At 40.1% G+C, this 19,819-nt stretch overlaps 1 protein-coding gene and 1 pseudogene across 4 annotated transcripts in view; both read left to right on the forward strand.

The window, feature by feature from the left end:
* The window catches only part of MACROD2 (mono-ADP ribosylhydrolase 2), a 1,127,501-nt gene that overhangs the window by 993,284 nt on the left and 114,398 nt on the right, over positions 1–19,819 (forward strand). For 2 of the 4 annotated variants that reach the window (XM_026668493.2, XM_087948725.1), the window contains exon 10: positions 198–281. The exons of the other annotated variants lie outside the window; for them this stretch is intronic. In XM_026668493.2, coding sequence (XP_026524278.2) covers positions 198–281 — 84 coding nt within the window. The remainder of the gene's footprint in view (positions 1–197; positions 282–19,819) is intronic. 4 annotated transcript variants of the gene reach the window in all.
* LOC148133042 (uncharacterized) lies at positions 15,699–16,375 on the forward strand (annotated as a pseudogene).

The raw sequence follows: 19,819 nt of genomic DNA on the forward strand, positions 1-19,819 counted from the left end.
AATCAATCTCCACAAAGCTTGAAAGTATAGTGATTTTTCTCCCAGAGCAAAATGGAGGTGCAGTCAATTTATTTTTCCAATACCTTACACATTCCTATTTCATAATTGTAATAATGTTCATCATTATCCAACTTCGAGCATGATAACCTCAGCTTTTGAGAATGAACATCTCTTTCTGACCTTTTTTGCACTTGCAGAGGGAGCTGAGAAGAAAACTCACTCTCCTTCACCCGTGAAATGCAAAACCAAACTGCCTGAGAATCTGGAGGATGATAATGAGGGTAGGTAGAATCAACCCCTCAAAAATCACTTATCTGCTTTCTTTTTTAAAATTTCTGGATGGTAAGATCTCCTTCATTGTTCAATAATATATTCTTCAGCCTGTTAGACAGTATTCCTAGTGTTCTTATTTACAAGCTCAGGTGCAGTTGAGCCCTGGCTTTGCAAGCAAAGTAAAATACTTTCTTAACTCTCCTACTTGTAACATTGCTTCCTTGTTGTGCAATGGTAAAATATTTTCTAGTGTGAAAAATGTTCACAAATGTTATAGTATTCTTTGGAATGAACTAGCTTTGAAAACCAAATGTATGTATTCCAATTATAGGAAATAGCAAATTAACCAGTTATGCAGAATGTACCACAATTTCAAAATAGAATTACTTTTGGCTCTGGCTCTGTGAACCTTTAGTAAGAATTATGTTGGCTGCATTTGCATGTTGCGTGGATTAGCATTGCATGAATGAACAGAAAACAGTCCATGGTAAGCTTTGGTATAATCTCAACCTTTCATCCATATGACCAGAACAAACAACAAATCAGAAACTGACAAGAAGATTTCTGACTGGTATAATATGCAAGCCAAGAACAATTGTTTAAGAGAATACCTCATTAGCTACTGAAGAAACCAATATCAATCCAAATTTGTTTTCAAATAGTTTATTGTTGATTGTAGTTCCCACTATATATAAAGTAGGATATGCAGGAATTGGGTATGTCTAGTTGATCAAAAAGAAGGACTTGATAACAATGTTCCAACATCTAAGGGGCTGCCACAAAGAAGAAGTAGTCAAGCTGTTATGAACTAACATAAACGTATTTTAATAAAGCTTGACAACCTTGATAGAAAAGCAGGCTCGTAATCCTGCACTTTTGATTGGTCTGTGGATAGTGAGATGGGATTGGTCCTTACGGAGCAACCTGATTGGCTATTAGCGGAACGTCTCTCATTGGGTACAATTTAAACATTTTAACGTAAGTCATTGGTTAATGGGACAGCAGCCAGCCCTATAAAAGAGCTGCTGCTGCCCAAGGTTTTTGCTCTGTTCCTGATAGTTAATAAAGAGTTGAAGTTCACTGTTCACTGCCTCGTCTCCGTTCCTTGCGCCCATGCCCAGAATATAACACTGGCGACGAGGATGGGATGCGGAGACATCAGAGCTGACTGAACACTTACAGAGCAACGAACAGAGCACGTGGCTGAAGGAGCACCTACAACGGCAAGATGTCCAGCGGTGCCATACCACCCGCTCCATTTGACCCGGCTAACGAAGACTGGGACTCGTATATGGACAGGTTCCAGATGTTTCTGGAGACCAACAACTTAAAGGACGCTACGACCGGCAAAAAACGAGCAGTGTTCCTGACCCATTGCGGGCCTGCCGCCTTTAAGATGGCGAAAGCACTCGCAAAACCGGCTGAGGTGAAAACGATGGATTGGGACACCCTCGCGCCCCTTCTATGGGCCCACTATGCACCCGCAGTGCCAACACTTGTCCGGAGACACGAGTTTTACCAGAGGGACCAACGGAAAAGCGAAAGCCTTGCAGACTTCATCGCTGACCTCCGGAACTTGGGTGGCCTCTGTGGGTTTTCAAACCTCGAGGAAGCCTTACGAGACCGCATAGTTCTGAGATTAGATGACCACACAACGCAGAGCAAGATCATGGCCAAAGGGGACATTGATCTTGCAGACGCCATCGCAGACGCTACTGCAGCAGAAGCAACCAGGAAGTCGGCCGCTCGAATGCGCCACACCAACGCACCGCTCCGTCAACTCGCAAATGATACTTCGCCTCGTCCAGAGAGGCACTCAACAACGGCGCACCATGAGGACCTAGAAAGTGATGAGGAAGAGGTCAACCAACTCCGGTCAGAACGAGACCAACGAAACCAATGATTCCCGCGTCAATGCGCGGGTTGTGGGGCAAACCACCCACGATCTGATTGCAAATTCCTCAACGCACTCTGCCATTCCTGTGGAAAGAGAGGCCACATCGCAAAGGTCTGTAGAAGCAAGCAAGGTTCCAGCCCAATTCAGAAGGAAAATAACTACCGCCAGTCTACAGGAAATCCTCCTGTGAGCCGAGATCGCCAGAACCACCAATGGAACAACCACTACTACAGAAATAAAGCACTTGCCACCTCAACTAGACGGGAAGAAACACACCAGACTATTACCATCGGTCACGCATCATCCCTAGATGTGAGAAAGATCCGAGTAAGGGTCGCCATTGAGAACCAACCTTGCATAATGGAAGTAGACTCAGGGTCGTCTCTCTCAATGGTATCCTGGAAGACCCTCCAACAACTAATTCCGGCCATCCGTCGTCAGGATCTCAGCTCCCAAAGAATCATACTCAAAGATTACCAAGGCAACAGAATTCCAGTCATCAGCTCCAGCCAAGTCCAAGTCTCCTTCAAAAATCGTACCGCATCACTACCGCTGACCATCGTCGATCGTGACCGGCCTAGTTTGTTAGGCCTACAGTGGTTCGCCCCGCTCGGGATCGAGGTAGCCGGCGTTCACCGAGCCGAGAGTGACAACTGGGAGGAGTCTCTCATCCAAGAATTCCAGGACGTTTTTTCAGAAAAGCTAGGCAAGTACAAGGGGACCCCAATATCGTTTAGCCTTAATCCTGAAATAGCTCCCATCCGCCTTAAGCCTCGTCGGGTGCCTTTTGCACTCAAACCAAAGATCGACGAGCAGCTCGATAAATTAATAGCCCAGGGTGTTTTAGAACCAACCGACCACGCCCGTTGGGAAACCCCAATAGTAACACCCATCAAACCGGATGGGTCGTTGAGAATTTGTGGGGATTATCGGGCCACCCTGAACCACGCACTTCAGCAGAGTGCTTACCCGGTGCCGGTGGTTCAACATCTTCTCCACTCCATGGGTGGCGGGAAAATATTCGCAAAATTGGATTTAGCGCAGGCATACCAACAGTTACCCGTAGATGTGGAAACTGCGGAAGCACAAACTATTGTTGCGCACAGAGGCGCCTTTAAGTGCAATAGACTCCAATTCGGAGTGAGCGTAGCCCCAGGAATTTTTCAAAGTCTGATGGAGAGACTTTTACAAGGCATAAAAGGAGTCGTGCCATATTTTGATGATGTGTTAATTGCCGCCCCGAATAGAGAAGTTTTAGAAAGGCGTCTCAGAATGGTTTTCCAGAAATTCAAAGACGCCGGCCTCAAGGTTAAAAAAAATAAATGTCAACTGTGTACTGAGAGGGTGGAGTTCCTTGGATACCTTCTCGATAGTCAAGGAATCCATCCCTCTGATAACAAAAAGCAATAAAAAACGCCCCAACACCTAAGAATAGAACAGACCTCCAAGCCTTTCTGGGGCTCATTAACTTTTACAACATCTTCTTGCCCCAGAAGGTGACCGTAGCTGAGCCCCTACACAGACTTCTCGACAAAAGAGCAACCTGGGTCTGGGGACATCGAGAGGAACACGCTTTCCGACAAGTGAAAGACTTACTAACCTCCGACGCTGTATTAATGCAGTATAACGAAACTTTACCTTTGACTATTACATGCGACGCTTCACCGTTTGGAGTAGGAGCAGTTTTAAGTCATGTATTACCAAACGGAAATGAAGCACCTATTGCGTTTTTCTCACGTACATTATCAAGGGCCGAAAGGAACTATAGCCAACTCGATAAAGAGGCTCTTGCTGTTGTATCATCTGTAAAGCATTTTCATGAATACGTGTATGGACGACCATTTACTATAATTACGGATCACAAGCCATTGCTTGGTATTATAATGGGAGACAAACCAACCCCCTATATATTATCGCCAAGAATGACTCGCTGGTCAGAGTTCCTAGCTGCCTACAATTATCTACTGCAACATCGCCCGGGGAAAGCCATTCCCCACGCTGACGCTTTAAGCTGTTCCCCACTTCCGGAAGCCGTCGACGACCCAGCTCCAACCCTCACGACACTCCAAATTGAAACTCGCCGCCGCTAACGGTGAGAGACATCACCATCGAGACTAAACGGGATCCTGTCTTAGCACAAGTTCTCAGCTGGGTCAAACGAGGGTGGCCACTTGACCAACTCCACGACAACTTCGCGCCGTTCAAAAACCGGCAGACAGAACTTTTCTCTCAGAAGGGCTGCATTCTCTGGGGAGATAGAGTCGTCGTCCCATTGAGGCTACAACAGACAGTTTTAGAAGTACTGCACGATGGACATCCGGGCATTGTGTGCATGAATGCGCTCGCACGGAGCTACGCGTGGTGGCCGGGCATCAACAAACAGATCGAAGCCTGGGTAACCACGTGTCGGAAGTGCCAAGACATCAGCAACGCCCCACCTAAAGCGACGCCAACCGAGTGGGAAACCCCTCGGGGTCCGTGGTCCCGCATCCACATTGATTTTGCGGGACCCACCAAAGGACACACTTTTCTACTAACAGTGGATGCCTATTCCAACTGGCTAGAAATACATAAAATGAAGACAACCACAACTGAGTCAGTCATTAACAAACTGAACAAATTGTTCGCAACGCATGGGTTACCAGACGTTTTAGTTTCTGATAACGGGCCCCAGTTCACTGCCCTGGCATTTGAACAGTACCTAGCAGACCGGGGCATCCGCCATGCGCTAACCTCGCCAGCACACCCTGCGGCCAACGGAAGGGCGGAGCGAATGGTCCAATTCGTCAAAAAAACACTACAAAAAATGGATTCTGGAGACATCGACGACAAGCTGAACCGAATCCTGCTTCTTCAACACATCACCCCACACAGCATCACAAATAAAACGCCTGCCGAACTGTTAATGGGACGGAAACTTCGCTCCCACCTCGACCGTCTACATCCTTCTTATTCACCAGAAAAACCCTTCGGATCTAGCGGGAAGTGCCACGAATTCAAGGTAGGCGACTTGGTGTTTGCTAAGAACTTCTCCGGCGACCCATTGTGGGTCCCTGCAACCATTACCCAACCCACCGGCCCCAGATCCTACCGCCTACAGACTAATGACGGGAGAGTTTGGAAACGCCATATAGATCAGCTTCGCTCCAGATTGCCACCCATTTCCCACGACTCCCCTTATTCGCAAACTGAGGGGGGAGGGGATATCGAGGGGACCGAAAACAAAATAGATAATGATGTAATCAGGGAAACCCAGCAACCAACCCAAAGAAGCGCGCCAACTGAAGAAGAATCAGGAAGCGGGGTAGCTTCGCCGCGGGGAAATACCACGAGGGAGGCAAGCCCACGGAACCCGGAAGTAACCCTTGGGGACTGGGATAACAACAATGGCAGCCGCGCCGAGTCCTCCCGCACTGAAACGGAACCACCCGTACCAGAAAAACTTAGAAGCATTCCACCGGAATCAGACTGCAGACAGAAACTGGTGGAACAGTGAAAATCAAACAGGCAGGTGAAACGACCTGCATATCTACATGATTATATCACCACATCCCTCAAACGGAACCTAGGGGGGAGGGGTGTTATGAACTAACATAAACGTATTTTAATAAAGCTTGACAACCTTGATAGAAAAGCAGGCTCGTAATCCTGCACTTTTGATTGGTCCGTGGATAGCGAGCTGGGATTGGTCCTTACGGAGCAACCTGATTGGCTATTAGCGGAACGTCTCTCATTGGGTACAATTTAAACGTTTTAACGTAAGTCATTGGTTAATGGGACAGCAGCCAGCCCTATAAAAGAGCTGCTGCTGCCCAGAGTTTTTGCTCTGTTCCTGATCGTTAATAAAGAGTTGAAGTTCACTGTTCACTGCCTCGTCTCCGTTCCTTGCGCCCATGCCCAGAATATAACACAAGCTATTCTCCAAAGCACCTGAAGGCAGGACAAGAAACACTAGATGGAAATTAATCAAGGGAAGAACCAACCTAGAATTACAGAGAAATTTCCCAACCATTAGAACAATTCACCAGTGGAACTGCTTGCCTCCAGAAGTTGTGGATGTTCCAACACTGGAGGTTTTAAAGAAGAGATTGGACAACAATTTGTATGAAATGGTGTAGGGTCTCCTGTTTGAGTAGGGAGGGCTAAAAGACCTCCAAGGCTCCTTCCAACTCTGTTATTCTGTTTTTTTAAAATAAGTTTTTATTCAAGAAAAAAATATTTTAAAAAGAGAATCACGTTCTCACATTTTACAGTGTTTTCATAACAGTATACATCTCTATTAGTGTTAATTGAAATAATTTACTACAAAAATATCTTAAATCTAATTACTAATTTCTTATCTATGTTATTAATATGTCGTGATACATTGTTTGTTTTTCTATGTTACTACACTACTACACCTATATACATAGCTATACTATACATATATACATAGCTATACATTTATCCTTATTTCTGTTGTTCCATGATATTTCTTGAATCATTTTCACTATACATCTTTATTTCCTTTTCATTTAGCCATTTGTACCATGTATTCCATGTTGTAAAAAATTCTCCCTCTTCCTTGTTTTTTAATATCATAGTTAATCTAATCATTTCTGCGCATTGGTAAATTTTGTTGATTACTGCTAAATCTATGGGTACCATTGTTAATTTCCAATTTTGGGCAAAGGCTATTCTTGCTGCTGTGATTATGTGTAGTATTAGATGCTGTTGTTTTTTACTCCATGACAGTTCTGATATTCCCAATAAGAAGGTCTCTGGATTGAGTTTGATCTTTAATTTTGTCATCTCTTCCAACCATCCCTGTATCTTAGACCAGTATTTTCGAGCTTTGGGGCATGTCCACCACATGTGAAAATATGTTCCTTGGCTATGATTGCACTTCCAGCATTTAGGTGACATATTGGAAAACATTTTTGCCAATCTTGCCGGTGGAAGGTGCCAGCAGTAGAACGTTTTATAGATATTCTCTTTATATGATACAGATAACATTAATTTATAGTTGGTTTGCCATATTCGTTCCCATTGTTCTAAGTGAATGTTATGACCGCAATTTTTAGCCCATATTATCATATTATCCTTAACCGTTTCCTCTTCCATTTTAAATTCCAATAAGCAATTGTATAATTTAGTAATCATTTTGTTTCATTTCCTTGTAATATTTTGTCTAGTTCCTGTTCTTTGTTGTAAAATCCAAATTGTTCCTTGTCTTTTTTATGTTTTGTTTGAATTTGGAGGTACGGCTGCCACCTAATTGCAGTTCCTTGTGTTTTAAGTTGTATCTGTGATTTCAGGTCACCTTCATCTGTTATGAGTTCTTTGTATTTTATTGTTTTATTCAGATCCATGGCATTAGGATATATTAATGCCTCCATTGGAGATAGCCAGATATTTTCACATAATGGGGTTTTTTATTGCCTCCCACATATATAATAGAGCGTCTCTTATCCAATGTTTTTGAAAGTAACTATGGGTTCTGTTTTTCCCATCCCAAAGAAACGCGTGCCAGCCAAGCTGTAAATCAAAACCTTCCATTGTCAATATTCTTTTGTCCTCCAAGTTAATCCAATCCTTAATCCAAGTACTCGCTGCAGCTTGGTAATATAGCTCGAAGTCTGGAAGGGACAGTCCTCCCTTGCTTTTAGTATCCTGCATTAATTTATATTTTACTCTTGCTTTTTTCTTTTGCCAAATAAATTTACTAATTCTTCTATTCAGGTCTTTGAAAAAAAATTTCTCCAGTTTGACTGGCACGGTTTGAAAGAGATACAACAATTTTGGTAATACATTGGTTTTAATGGTGGCTATCCTTCCCATCCAGGAGATTTGTAGGTTTGCCCATCTGTCTAGGTCTTTCTGTATCTGATCTATTAATTTGTCGTAGCTATCAGCCTTTATTGTAGAACACTTCGCTGTGAGCCAAATTCCTAGATATTTTATTTTGTTTGTTGTCTGAATCCCTAGTTCTCTTGTCAATTCCTCATTTTGCCTTTTAGTACAATTTTTTGTTAGTCTTCTCTTTATTAATTTTAAGTCCTGCTACTTTGCCAAATGCCTCTATTTCTTGTAGTAAGTTTTTGCTTGACTCTTTTGGGTCCTCTAGTATAAAAACCATGTCATCAGCAAACGCTTACAGTTTTTATGTTTCCTGTTTGATTGTTAGCCCTTGAATGTTTCAGTTTTTCCTTATCTGCGTTAACAGTACTTCCGCTGATAGAATGTATAGTAATGGGGCAAGCGGACATCCCTGTCTCACTCCTTTGCATATTTTTATATTATCCGTGGTTTCTCCATTGATTACTATTTTTGCGTTTTGTATTGAGTATATTGTTTTAATTAGCCCTATAAATTTTTCACCAAATTTCATACTGGATATTTGCTCAATCAGAAATTGCCAGTTTAAATTGTTAAATGCCTTCTGGACATCTAGAAATATTAATGCCATCTGGCTGTTTGATTTGGTTTCATAATACTCTGCTATTCTGTTAAACGTCAAATCAAGGCATTAGCAGAAATGAATCCTTTATTCTACCTGCAAATCAACTGGGAAGGAAAGAGACAGAAGGGAGTGAGATTATGCTTAGATGTTATATGTGAATGTAACCACAATAAAAAAATTGTTAATTGTTACATTTGAAGGTGAGTACTGTTATTGAATTGCTGAATATAAAATTTGGCAAATTCCATTGACTCGTGCCTTGCAGATATGTTATATTAAATCTTTAAGCATTTCTTAGTTCTTGGTAAGAGCTAAAGAGGCTTATAGTCAAATAAAATTCATAGTAAAACAAGAAAATAAAATATCCTGTATATTCTTCTACCGAGGCTTATTGAAATTGACAAAGAGTGTTTGCTTTCAAAAGTTATTTCAGGGGAAAGGTGATTTTGGAGAAATGCTCTTAGGTTGGAGTGTGACATTCTTGCACTTATTTTAAAAGAAAGAAACATGTTGACAATTTTAAAATATGAGCCTCTAATATTTAAGACTAGGGATTTACTTGCTGAAATTTCAGTAATTCCTCTATTTCTACATTTGATAATCTGCACAATTATTCATTTAAATTATTATGATTATCCACCCCCCTTTCTCATTTATTAGAGTACTGGGCCATTTCCTTAAGTTTAGGTGAGATGTATTAAGTATTGCAATACTAGCGATCTTGAATTAAAGCAATGTCATACATGAACTGGAAGACAGTTTATTTTTCACAAACAGCTTTGTACAATTTGTGATTGGCAATCTTCCTTGATCTGTTATCTTAATGATGCAATCAGGGATCAATGCTTACTGGATAAAATGATAAAATCTGTAGTCTCTGATCTTAGAGCAGGGGTGTCAAACTCATGGCCCATGGGCCAGATGCGTCACCCACTGGCCAGGTCCACCCCCATTTTGGGGAGAAAAGTCACAATACATCACATGATGACAACGTGACAATACGAGTTTGACATCCCTGTCTTAGAAGATTCTAAGTTAGGGAGGCCTTCAGAGTTCAGTATATGTGGAGCTGTACATCTGTCTATAATGAACATGACACTGTGGAACACTAGTCAAGCATTCTGCTTGGTACATGCTATCTAAAACATAAAGCTGCAGTACTTTAGCCCATTAGATAGATACCCTGTTTGTGTACATCATTTGTTAGTAAATAGAAGCAATTGATGGGTTACTTACATCAACACTGAAAACAGAAACCAGCCAATCATCTTTAACATGGTTAGCCATGAATTGACTTCTTTGCCTTTTAGCCTTTATATTCAACATGAAATTTGTGAAATATTGTTGAGGAAATAAGAGGTGTAAATATATTGACAGAAGATTATTTCATTGCTCTCATAGAGAACCAGTTTCATTTTATCCTTTCATGCAACTTTGTTTAACATCTGGTAAAAAGTTGACAAAACAATGGAGAATTAATTTGTAATTATTTCTACTGTTTGTATGGAGATAAACGTTTCTGGGGGTTTCTCCTCTGTTACAAATATTTGAGGGATAAGACATCTTAGTGAACATTTGCCTTTTAAAACTATTTCTATCTAGTTGCTAAGCTGTCCATGCATCCATGCATCCATCCATTCATCTATATGGCCACCGTTTGTACCAAAGTGACTAGGTGGCTAACAAGAATTAAAGTACCATATAAAACTATTGTTCCCAGTTAACTTACTGCAACCCAAAATATACAAAACTTGCAGTGATCAGGAACAGATGTTAAAAGAATATCCCCAGAGGGGATTAAAAGTAAGTGTACACTTTAAATCTCAGCCTCATTTACTAGTGTACTTAAAGAGCACCTATGCAAAATATCTTCACCAAAATTGTTGGGGGGAAAAACATATATTTTTCTCTTTATTTTCCCTTTCCTTTTTACATTTTTTAAAGCATTCAGTCAAATCCTTTCTCTTCAATAAAGTAAATTTTATAGATATCTTGAAAAGAACAGTTTAAATGAAGATAAAATACCACAGAAGGAGCCTCTTGGGAAGTGCCAAGAAACTAATGTGGCCACAAAGCATTCCCTTTTTAATGCAAAAATATACTTACAGGAATTCATTTTCTACAGTCTTGTTTAGGCTTTAATATTTTATTTTCTCCTTTGACAGTATCCATTTATCTTAAAACACTATAACCAGATTCCAAATTTGCCTTTCTTTGTTGAAACTGCATTGAATATTATTGCATAGACTCGCTAAAAAATCATATTCATGATTGCAGAAGAATTCAGGGAACCACAGAATGACAGAGTTGGACCTAATGGCTTGTGTCCAAACCTGTGCTCAATTCAGGGATGTCAGCCTTATAGCTATCTAGCCTTCAATACATACATTGGTGAGCCAATCAGCACTACAGATAATTGATTGTATTATCATATGAAAGTGCTTGTACTGTTGGGGGGGGGTCTTTCACTTTGAAACATTCACTTTGGAATCCTCCCTACCAGTGGTGGGATGCAAATTGGTTTACCACTGGTTCGGTGGGCGTGGCTTGGTGGGTGTGCGTTGTGCACACATGCGCACTTTGAATGCTTGGGGGCAAACGCACTTTGACCTTCTCCTGCACTCCTGCATTCTTCCTGTCTCTTAGCAGCTGACGTGTGGCAATCCGCTGTGCCACACAATGCAGCTGAGCATCAAAAGCAGGAAATAAAGGTCAGTATGGTGCTGGGGAAGGCGGGAGGCCCCAACAGCTGATCTTCCGGTTCACTCCCAGATGATCTTCGGAGCTACCGGTTTGGCCAAACTGAGCCTAACTGATAGAATCCCACCCCTACTTCCTAATATTCTGTGTTCTGAAGTCTGGGAATGCTAGAATATAAGTCTTGATCTTCTGTGCAGCATTATGTTCTCATATTCTCAATGATTTTTTTTCTACGGCTAACTTTTTCCATCAATCTCTCTTGTAAGACCTAATCTCTTATTTAGCCCCATTATCTTTCTCTCAGCCTGTTTTATTTGATCCAAATCCTTCTTAAAGTATGTTGTGCAGAACTGGGTAAGTGGGCATAGTATTTGAAGTGGGGTCTGACCAATGCAGACTTATAGTGGAATTGTCATCCTGTGACTTGGAAACTCACATTCTGTTGTTGTAGCAAAAAAAAAAAAAAAAAAGTCCCATTTTCCTTTTACCAGCCAGATCACACTGCTGATTCATATTTAAGTAGTGAACCATTTACAACTTCAAGGTCCTTTTCACACCTATTATCTCCATCCAATTATTATCTGTCCTGTATCCCTAGGTTTAATTAATTTTTCCTAAATAAAGAACTTCACATTTGTCTGTATTAAATTTTATTCTGATTTTTTCCAGTCCACTTCTCTAACATTTTAAGATCATTTTAAATGTTCTGTCTTCGAGATAATTAAGTATCCTATCCAGTTTGTGTCATCCTGTAGATGTGATAAGCATTTCTCCATCTCCACTTCGTCTCATTAATGTAAATGTTGAAATGTATTAATCCTGAGATCAAACCTTCAGTAAGGAATCATCGATGAGTACTTTCCATGGATGACTTCATGCTAACAATTCATCTAATTTATAGATGTACCATCTAAGTTATACTTTAGCCTTCTAATAGAGAATCATGAGATACTTCAAGTCCTTTGATGAACTCGTGCTATATGTGCATTATTCACATAATATACTAAGGAACTTACCTGATCTAAAACTGAAAAAAAATAGTTAGCAAGATTTGTTCTTGACAAATCTGTGCTGATTTTAGTAATCCCTGCTTTATGCTTACAAATTATTTGCTTTATGACCTGTTCTAAAGTCATATTTCCCAGTTAATAGTGTCAGACTGGCTGATTTATCGTTTCCTGGAGCCATCTTTCTCTTTTTTGAAAATAAGGACATTATCTGGTACTTCCTCCAGGATGTTCCAAAGATTATGAATACAGTTTTTGTCAGCCCATTCCCTATCCTAGGATGCTATATGTCTGGCCCTGAAGATGTCAATTGATTCAAGGTGAATAAGCTCTTTCAGCCTACTCTTCAAAACTGACAGATGGAATGCTTATCCTCTTCTCAGAGAAGATTGAGCTGAAATAGGAGCCTATCTGTTGCTCTTTTTTTGTGTGTGCAATTTTCAGTGAGTTGCTGATAATTTGTATTGTTTCTTTTCTTTTGAACACAACTGCAAAAAGAAAAAATAATATCCTTCGTCTATCATACCTCATTCTAAACTTAGCTTTCCTTAGAGTGCCTCTAACTAAGTCTTGTTCCTTAGTAATCTGGCCTCATTCCAGTGATGGGATTAAAACATTTTTACCACCGGTTTGTGGGTGTGGCTTGGTGGGCGCGCTTTGTGCACGCTTTGCATGCACACGAGCTTTGCGCAGGTACAGACGCATTTCCAACTCACCTCCTTCAAGCTTGCACTCTCTTGGTCACTTCAGCAGCTGCCGCGCAGCAATCTTTTGTGCTGCGCAAAGCAGCTGCGCTTCAAAAACAGAAGAAAAGGGTGAGTATGGGAGCCCGGGAAGGTGGCCCCAACAGCAGAGTGGCAGAGTAGAATCGGTTCGGTCTCTGCTGCTCATCACCACTACCAGCTCGGCAGAACCGGGCCAAACCGATAGCATACCACCATTGCCTCATTCCCCATCTAATGTAGATCCTTCTTCATTTGTATATTATACATTTAAACTTCATTCAGCCATACTGGGCTCTTCAACTTATTTTTTCACATTTTCCCCCCAAGTGGTATTGTTTTTAATATCAGCAGGAACTTCTGCCTCTCTTAGAGTTCTTTCCTCATTAGTTTCTCTTGCCTCAGGGAAGTAATCCTTACCCGCTGTTTATTAAAACCTGCATTTTTGAAGTCTGAGGTAAGGGTCTCATTAGACACAGTTAATACTCAACGTGAGCAGTTGTTCTGCTTCTTACTTTTTATCTACAAGGTCTTCTCAATTGGCTAGCAATAAATTAAAGACAGCTAATTCATTCTGCCTTCATCTGAAGAATGTTGTGAACAAGATAGGCCAGGCATTTTACTGAAGAACAATGCTTACCTCTCCACTGAGGTAAGGAAATTAATGCCCCCTCCACCACCACTATTTCATGACTTTTGGAGAGACCTGCAGCATGCTTTTAGAAAGCATAGCTTACACATTTTAACCACATATAGTTTATTATATTCATCAGATAAACAAAACAAAGGTTTAAAAAGAAAATATTTTGACTCCCACCTTCAGCTGATCTAAAATAAGATGTGGGTACTCATGGATGCCAATATGCTTGTGGTTACAACCGGAGGTATCCACTGGACTTTCTGTTCCAGTTGACATTTTACAGTTAAAAAAAAAAAATTCAAATAACGAAATCAACAGATTGGAAAGCAAAGTGCAAGTGTTCAGTAGAACTTCATTGCAGAGAGTCCCTCTGTTCTCACCACATGCACTCATTGGTATTTTTAGAACATTTTTGAAATAGTGTGTAACAGTCTGCCCCTCCCCTACAACTTCTTTGTTTGGAAAGAAATTTTGAAAAGTATAATGGTAACGGGGTAGTAAGGACTAGCACGTGGGAAGACAAAATAGAACTCTGGTAAATGATTCCATCTCCTGGCATCTGAAGTCAGAGCACTTTTAACAGCTCTCAGAATTCTAAATTGGGCCCACCCTCTCACCGTTCTCCCCCGAATGGAGGATTCTTGCACTTGTTAATATGTCAGGGGACAAACTCATGGCAGACTCAGACAGCACAGCACCTGTTGGTTTGGTGCTGCTCAGAGAAAGGATCTGTTGGGCATCGTCTCAGCTATAAATACAATTAGCAGGGCGGTGTTTTCTCAATCTGCTCTGTGTTTAGACATTATGTACAATTAAGCTGATTCCATACTATTAACATTTATTTATTGGAGTATTTAATATCCATTTCATGACATCCAAGGCTAGAAGACCCAGGAATCAATATAAACCACAAAGACAATCAATTGGGAAAGAATATATCATCTGGATTAAAATTAGCACAGAAGATTTAGCGCTGTCTCTACAGTGAAGAGAGGGAGGGCAGGAGTAAGAAGGAAGTGTTTTGTTTAAATACATGCTCCTAATATGAATGAGCTTTAAAAAGGATATCTATATAAATGCATTTGCATGGATAGATCTGTACCTCTGTGAGTCATGCAGTGCATGCAATATGAAGAATTTTAGCTTTAGCATTCCTCCTCATTCCTCCTTTGTAGAAATAAAATAAGGAGCAAAGTTACACTTTTCTAAAGTGACGAATAGAATGTTGTCAGAAGACATTCATATAAAGTGACAACCAAGGTATCTCCAGGATACATATCCATCAAGGAATTCATCACACATTTCTATCCATTACCTGAATAACCAATAACCCCACAAGCTCCATAATTGTGCTGTACAGAGATTTGCCAGTGATAGACATGCTTACGAAATTTTAATACAGCCACTGCTTTAAATTGTAGTGTTTACACTTGAGTTGCCATGCTGTCTTTTTGATGATGATGATGATGATGATGATGATGATAATGGTGGTGTAAATAGTTTTTTTTTCTTTTCATCAGTCTTAATTTTAATTTCATCTTTTACTGACCTCAGCTTCTCTTTGCCATTCCATATACAGACCAAAGAAACTGTGTGCAAACAGCAGGGTTTTACTAATCTGTGGCACATAAAAAGAACTGTCTTCCACTTACGAGCAGCACTGTGTTAATCTCAAAAATAGCTTCCACAACCTTAGAATGAACAATGGTATAATCAGTGCAGCAGGCGGGGATGCTGAAGATAGACATTTAAGTATATTTTCATTTTCTTTTCCTCACTTCTTTTCTCTCTCACAAATATTACTGGAAGCAAAGCCAGGCCAAAAAAATAATAATAATCCAAATTTTGATAATTCTCTTCATGGTATATATGTAAATAATGATGATGATGATGATAATGATGATAATAATAATAATAATAATAATAATAATAATAATAATAATAATAATAATAATAATAATAATAATAATAAAAACTGAATAGCGGTAACACCATCAAGGCTATAAATACTTGTGCCATGCCCATCATCAAATATACTGCTGGGATCGTAAACTGGACACAGGCAGAGCTGGTCAGCCTGGATAGGAAAACAAGAAAACTGATGACAATACACTATGCGCTGCACCCACGTAATGACGTTGACAGGCTATATTTGCCCAGAAAAGCAGGCAACAGAGGACTTTTGCAAGTTAAGTAGACAGGCGGAGAAGAGAAGCATGCTCTGGCAGATTATGTGAAAGACAGTGTTGAACCAGCTTTGATGGAGGTCAACACTAGGAAGCTGTGCAGCAAACCAAGAATCAATATAGGAAAACAACGATGCAAACTCAGGCTGACAGCTGGTGTAACAAAGCACTGCATGGACAGTTCCTTGAAAAGATCCAGGGAAAAGTAGATAAGGAAAAGACCTGGTTATGGCTGACCAATGGAACACTGAAGAAAGAAATAGAAGTCCTGATTCTTGCAGCCCAGAAACAAGCCATCAGAATGAATGCAATCAAAGCCAGAATAGAAAAATCTACTGATGACCCCAAATGCAGGCTCTGCAATGAAGCGGACGAAACCATCGATCACATACTGAGCTGTTGCAAGACAATCGTTCAGACTGACTACAAACAACGTCACAACACAGTCACTCAGATGGTCTGCTGGAACTTGTATCACAACTACCATCTGCCTGTGGCAAAGAACTGATGGGATCATAAGCCTGAAAAGGTGGTAGAAAATGAGCATGCAAAACTATTGTGGGACTTCTGAATATAGACTGATAAAGTTTTGGAACACAATACCCTGTATATCATGATTGTGGAGAAGAAAAAAGTGTGGATCATCGACATTGCCATATCTGGTGACAGCAGAATCGACAAGAAACAACTTGAAAAAAATCACCAGATATCAGAACTTGAAAATTGAATTGCAGAGACTCTGGCATAAACCAGTTCAGGTGGTTCCAGTAGTACTCGGCACACTGGGTGCTGTGCCTAAAGACCTAGGCAAGCACTTAAAAACAATTAGCGCTAAAAAAAATCACCATTGGTCAGCTACAGAAGGCCACCTTACTGGGATCTGCTCGCATAATCCACCGATACATCACACAGTCCTAATCACTTGGGAAGTGTTCAACTAGTGATTTGTGATATGAAACCCAGCATAGTTATCTCATTTGCTGTGTACACTGTCATTTTTGTGTATAATAATAATAATAATAATAATAATAATAATAATAATAATAATAATAATAATAATAATAATAATAATAATAAAGACTATTATTATTGGATAGACTACAAGAAAGCATTTGATTCAGTCACCCACAGCTGGATTAAGAAATGCCTGGAAACCTTTGGTATCAGCAGCAACATTCGAAAATTCATGGAAATTTCAATGAACCTCTGGAAAACAAAGCTTATGGCTAATGGAAAAGAACTGGGTTGAAATTAAATGAGGCATCTTCCAGGGTGACTCCCTTTCACCCCTATTATTTATTCTGTCAATGCTACCACACAACCATTTTAAAGAAGGTGAACTGTGGATACGAACTTGCAAAGAAAGGATTGAAAATTTCACATTCGTTGTACATGGATGATTTGAAGCTGTTTGGTAAAACAAAAAGTGAACTGAATTCACTAATTGAAAGCACAAAAGAATTTAGCCAGGACATCAGCATGCACTTTGGAATTGACAAATGTGCAACAATGGCAATCAAAGTAGGCAAGGTCATAGAAGATGATGGAGTAGAACTTGACAATGAAGCAATGATAAAGGCAATGAAACCAGAAGCAGCCTACAATTTTAGAAGCCTCTGATTTAATGCATAAGAAAGTCAAGGAATCAACTTCAGCCAAGTACATTCAAAGAATTTACAAGATTTTAAAGTCCAAATTGAGTGGTGGAAACATCAAAAAAGCAATAAATACCTGGCTATACCTGTGATTTGATACTCTGCAGGAATAATTGACTGGACCCAGATGGAGCTGGACAATTTGGACAGAAAAACAAGGAAGCTTATGACTATGAATCATGCCTTGCATCCTAAAAGTGATGTTGATTGATTATATCTACTGAGAGCAGAGGGTGGTCGATGTTTCCTACAAGTAAAGCAGACTGCAGAAGAAGAAAGACACAGCTTGAATGACTACATCCAGAAAAGTGAAGAGCCAATGATTAAGGAAGTACATAAAGGAGGCCTTTTGAAGACAACCAAGTCAAAAGCTGAATACAAAAAAGAAGTAACTGAGAAGCAAATTGAAAATTGGGAAAGCAAAGCTATGCATGGCCAATACCTGAAAAGTTGAAGGCAAAGATGACCAAAAGCTCACTTGGAATTGGCTAAAATCAGGAATACTGAAAAAAGAAACTGAAGGCTTTATTTTGGCTGCTCAAGAACAAGCCTTAGCCACAAATTGCATGAAGGCAAAGATTCAGCATGTCACCACCAACAGCAAATGCCGCCTCTGTAATGAGAAAGATGAAACAGTTGACCATTTAATCAGTGGATGCAGCAAAATTTCACAAACTGACTACTTAGAATGCCTTAACTGAATTGCTAAAATCATTCACTGGAAACTATGCCAAAAGTTTGGTTTTGAGTATAGTAACAACTACTGGGAACATTAGGTTGAGAAGGTTCTGGAGAATGAAAAAGTCAAGATCTTGTGGGACTTCAGAATTCAGACGGACAAGCACTTGGCCCACAACACACCTGACATAACAATAGTTGAAAAGAAAAAGGTTTGGTTTATTGACATTGCAATACCTGGTGATGCATGAATTGTAGACACACAGCAAGAAAAAAATTACAAAGTATCGGGAGTTACAAATTGAAGTTGAGCGACTTTGAAAAAAGAAATTGTGTGTTATCCCAATTGTAATTGGAGCCCTTGGAGCAATACCTAAAGGGCTACCTTGCTATTTGGAAATTCTGAATTTATCAGACTCGAATATCCTGATTCTAGAAAAGCCACCCTACTTGGAACAGCTTATATCCTCTGACGCTACCTAAACAGTTCCTAGGTCCTTGGTTAGGACTCGAGCTGTTGAGCTACCAACCAGCCCTAAAGGCTGTGAATCTCACTAAAGATTTCATCATCATCATCATCATCATCATCATCATCATCTTTAAACCCTGTATGACAGTGTCTGTCACAGGTGGAATATTTCTATTTTTAGCTTTCAGGGAGAAAAAATGATGCTTTTTAAAAACAAGAGGCTATACCCAGAATACTTCTTACATGAATAAAGAGGCTGTTTTGGGTTTTGTATCTTCCGGAAGAAATTGCAATCCAGTATAATTTGTGACTGAAATGGGAGAGATGGAGTTTTTGCTGATTCACACCCGCCCCTCCAGTTCCCACACCCTAGGGCACCTCTAGAATTTTGAGAACATGGTACTGTCACAAAATGGCTGCCATACAGTGACTATGCACAAGGTGAGAGATAAATCACATAAAGGATGAATTAGCTTTCCAGGATACTATCTACTGTGCCAGTCTGAGTTTTCCAGAGTGTAAGTCTATTGTTATAGTACTCCAATTTGGGTTTTGTCCAATTTATTGTTGTTGTTGTTTAGAGAATTTAATAATGAAATTAAAAATTAAACAGAAATTTCAAGTGGAATACAGCTTGATGGGCACTAAAGAAGATAGCTAAGACTCTGTTGGTTCTGCAAGCATCATTTTGCCTTCCCCATTTCTGAAGAAATCCATAACATTACGGAGCAGATTTTTATAGGGATATAGAGGGAAGGAAGAACTTACTAAAGAAAGCTAACTAAAATCAGAAGATCTAAAAACCTTAAGCACATTTCCAGACATACAGCCACATTGAATAAAGTGGGAAGGAAACAAATGTACATATATGCTGTGGTGTGTGTGGATGTGTGTGGGTGTGTGTGGGCGCACCCCCCGCCTTCCAATCAATATTGACTCCTGGTGATTGATTGCCTGGACTTCTCCCTGCTTCTGTTTATTTCCAAAATTAAAAATCAAGCTGCAGGTAGCAGAAAAAAACAATCTTCATGACCTCACAATTTGTGGTTAGTTAAACATTTCTGTTTAAAGGTCTAGATTGTTTAGAAGAAAACCTGGTCATTCATAACTGGTCTTTAAATAAAACCAGCAGAATAGTATTGATTCTGCA

Source organism: Notechis scutatus, chromosome 1, assembly GCF_049901735.1.
Source record: "Notechis scutatus isolate UNSWTSFEM ecotype Mainland chromosome 1, rNotScu1.2, whole genome shotgun sequence".
NCBI classification, from domain to species: Eukaryota; Metazoa; Chordata; class Lepidosauria; order Squamata; family Elapidae; genus Notechis; species Notechis scutatus.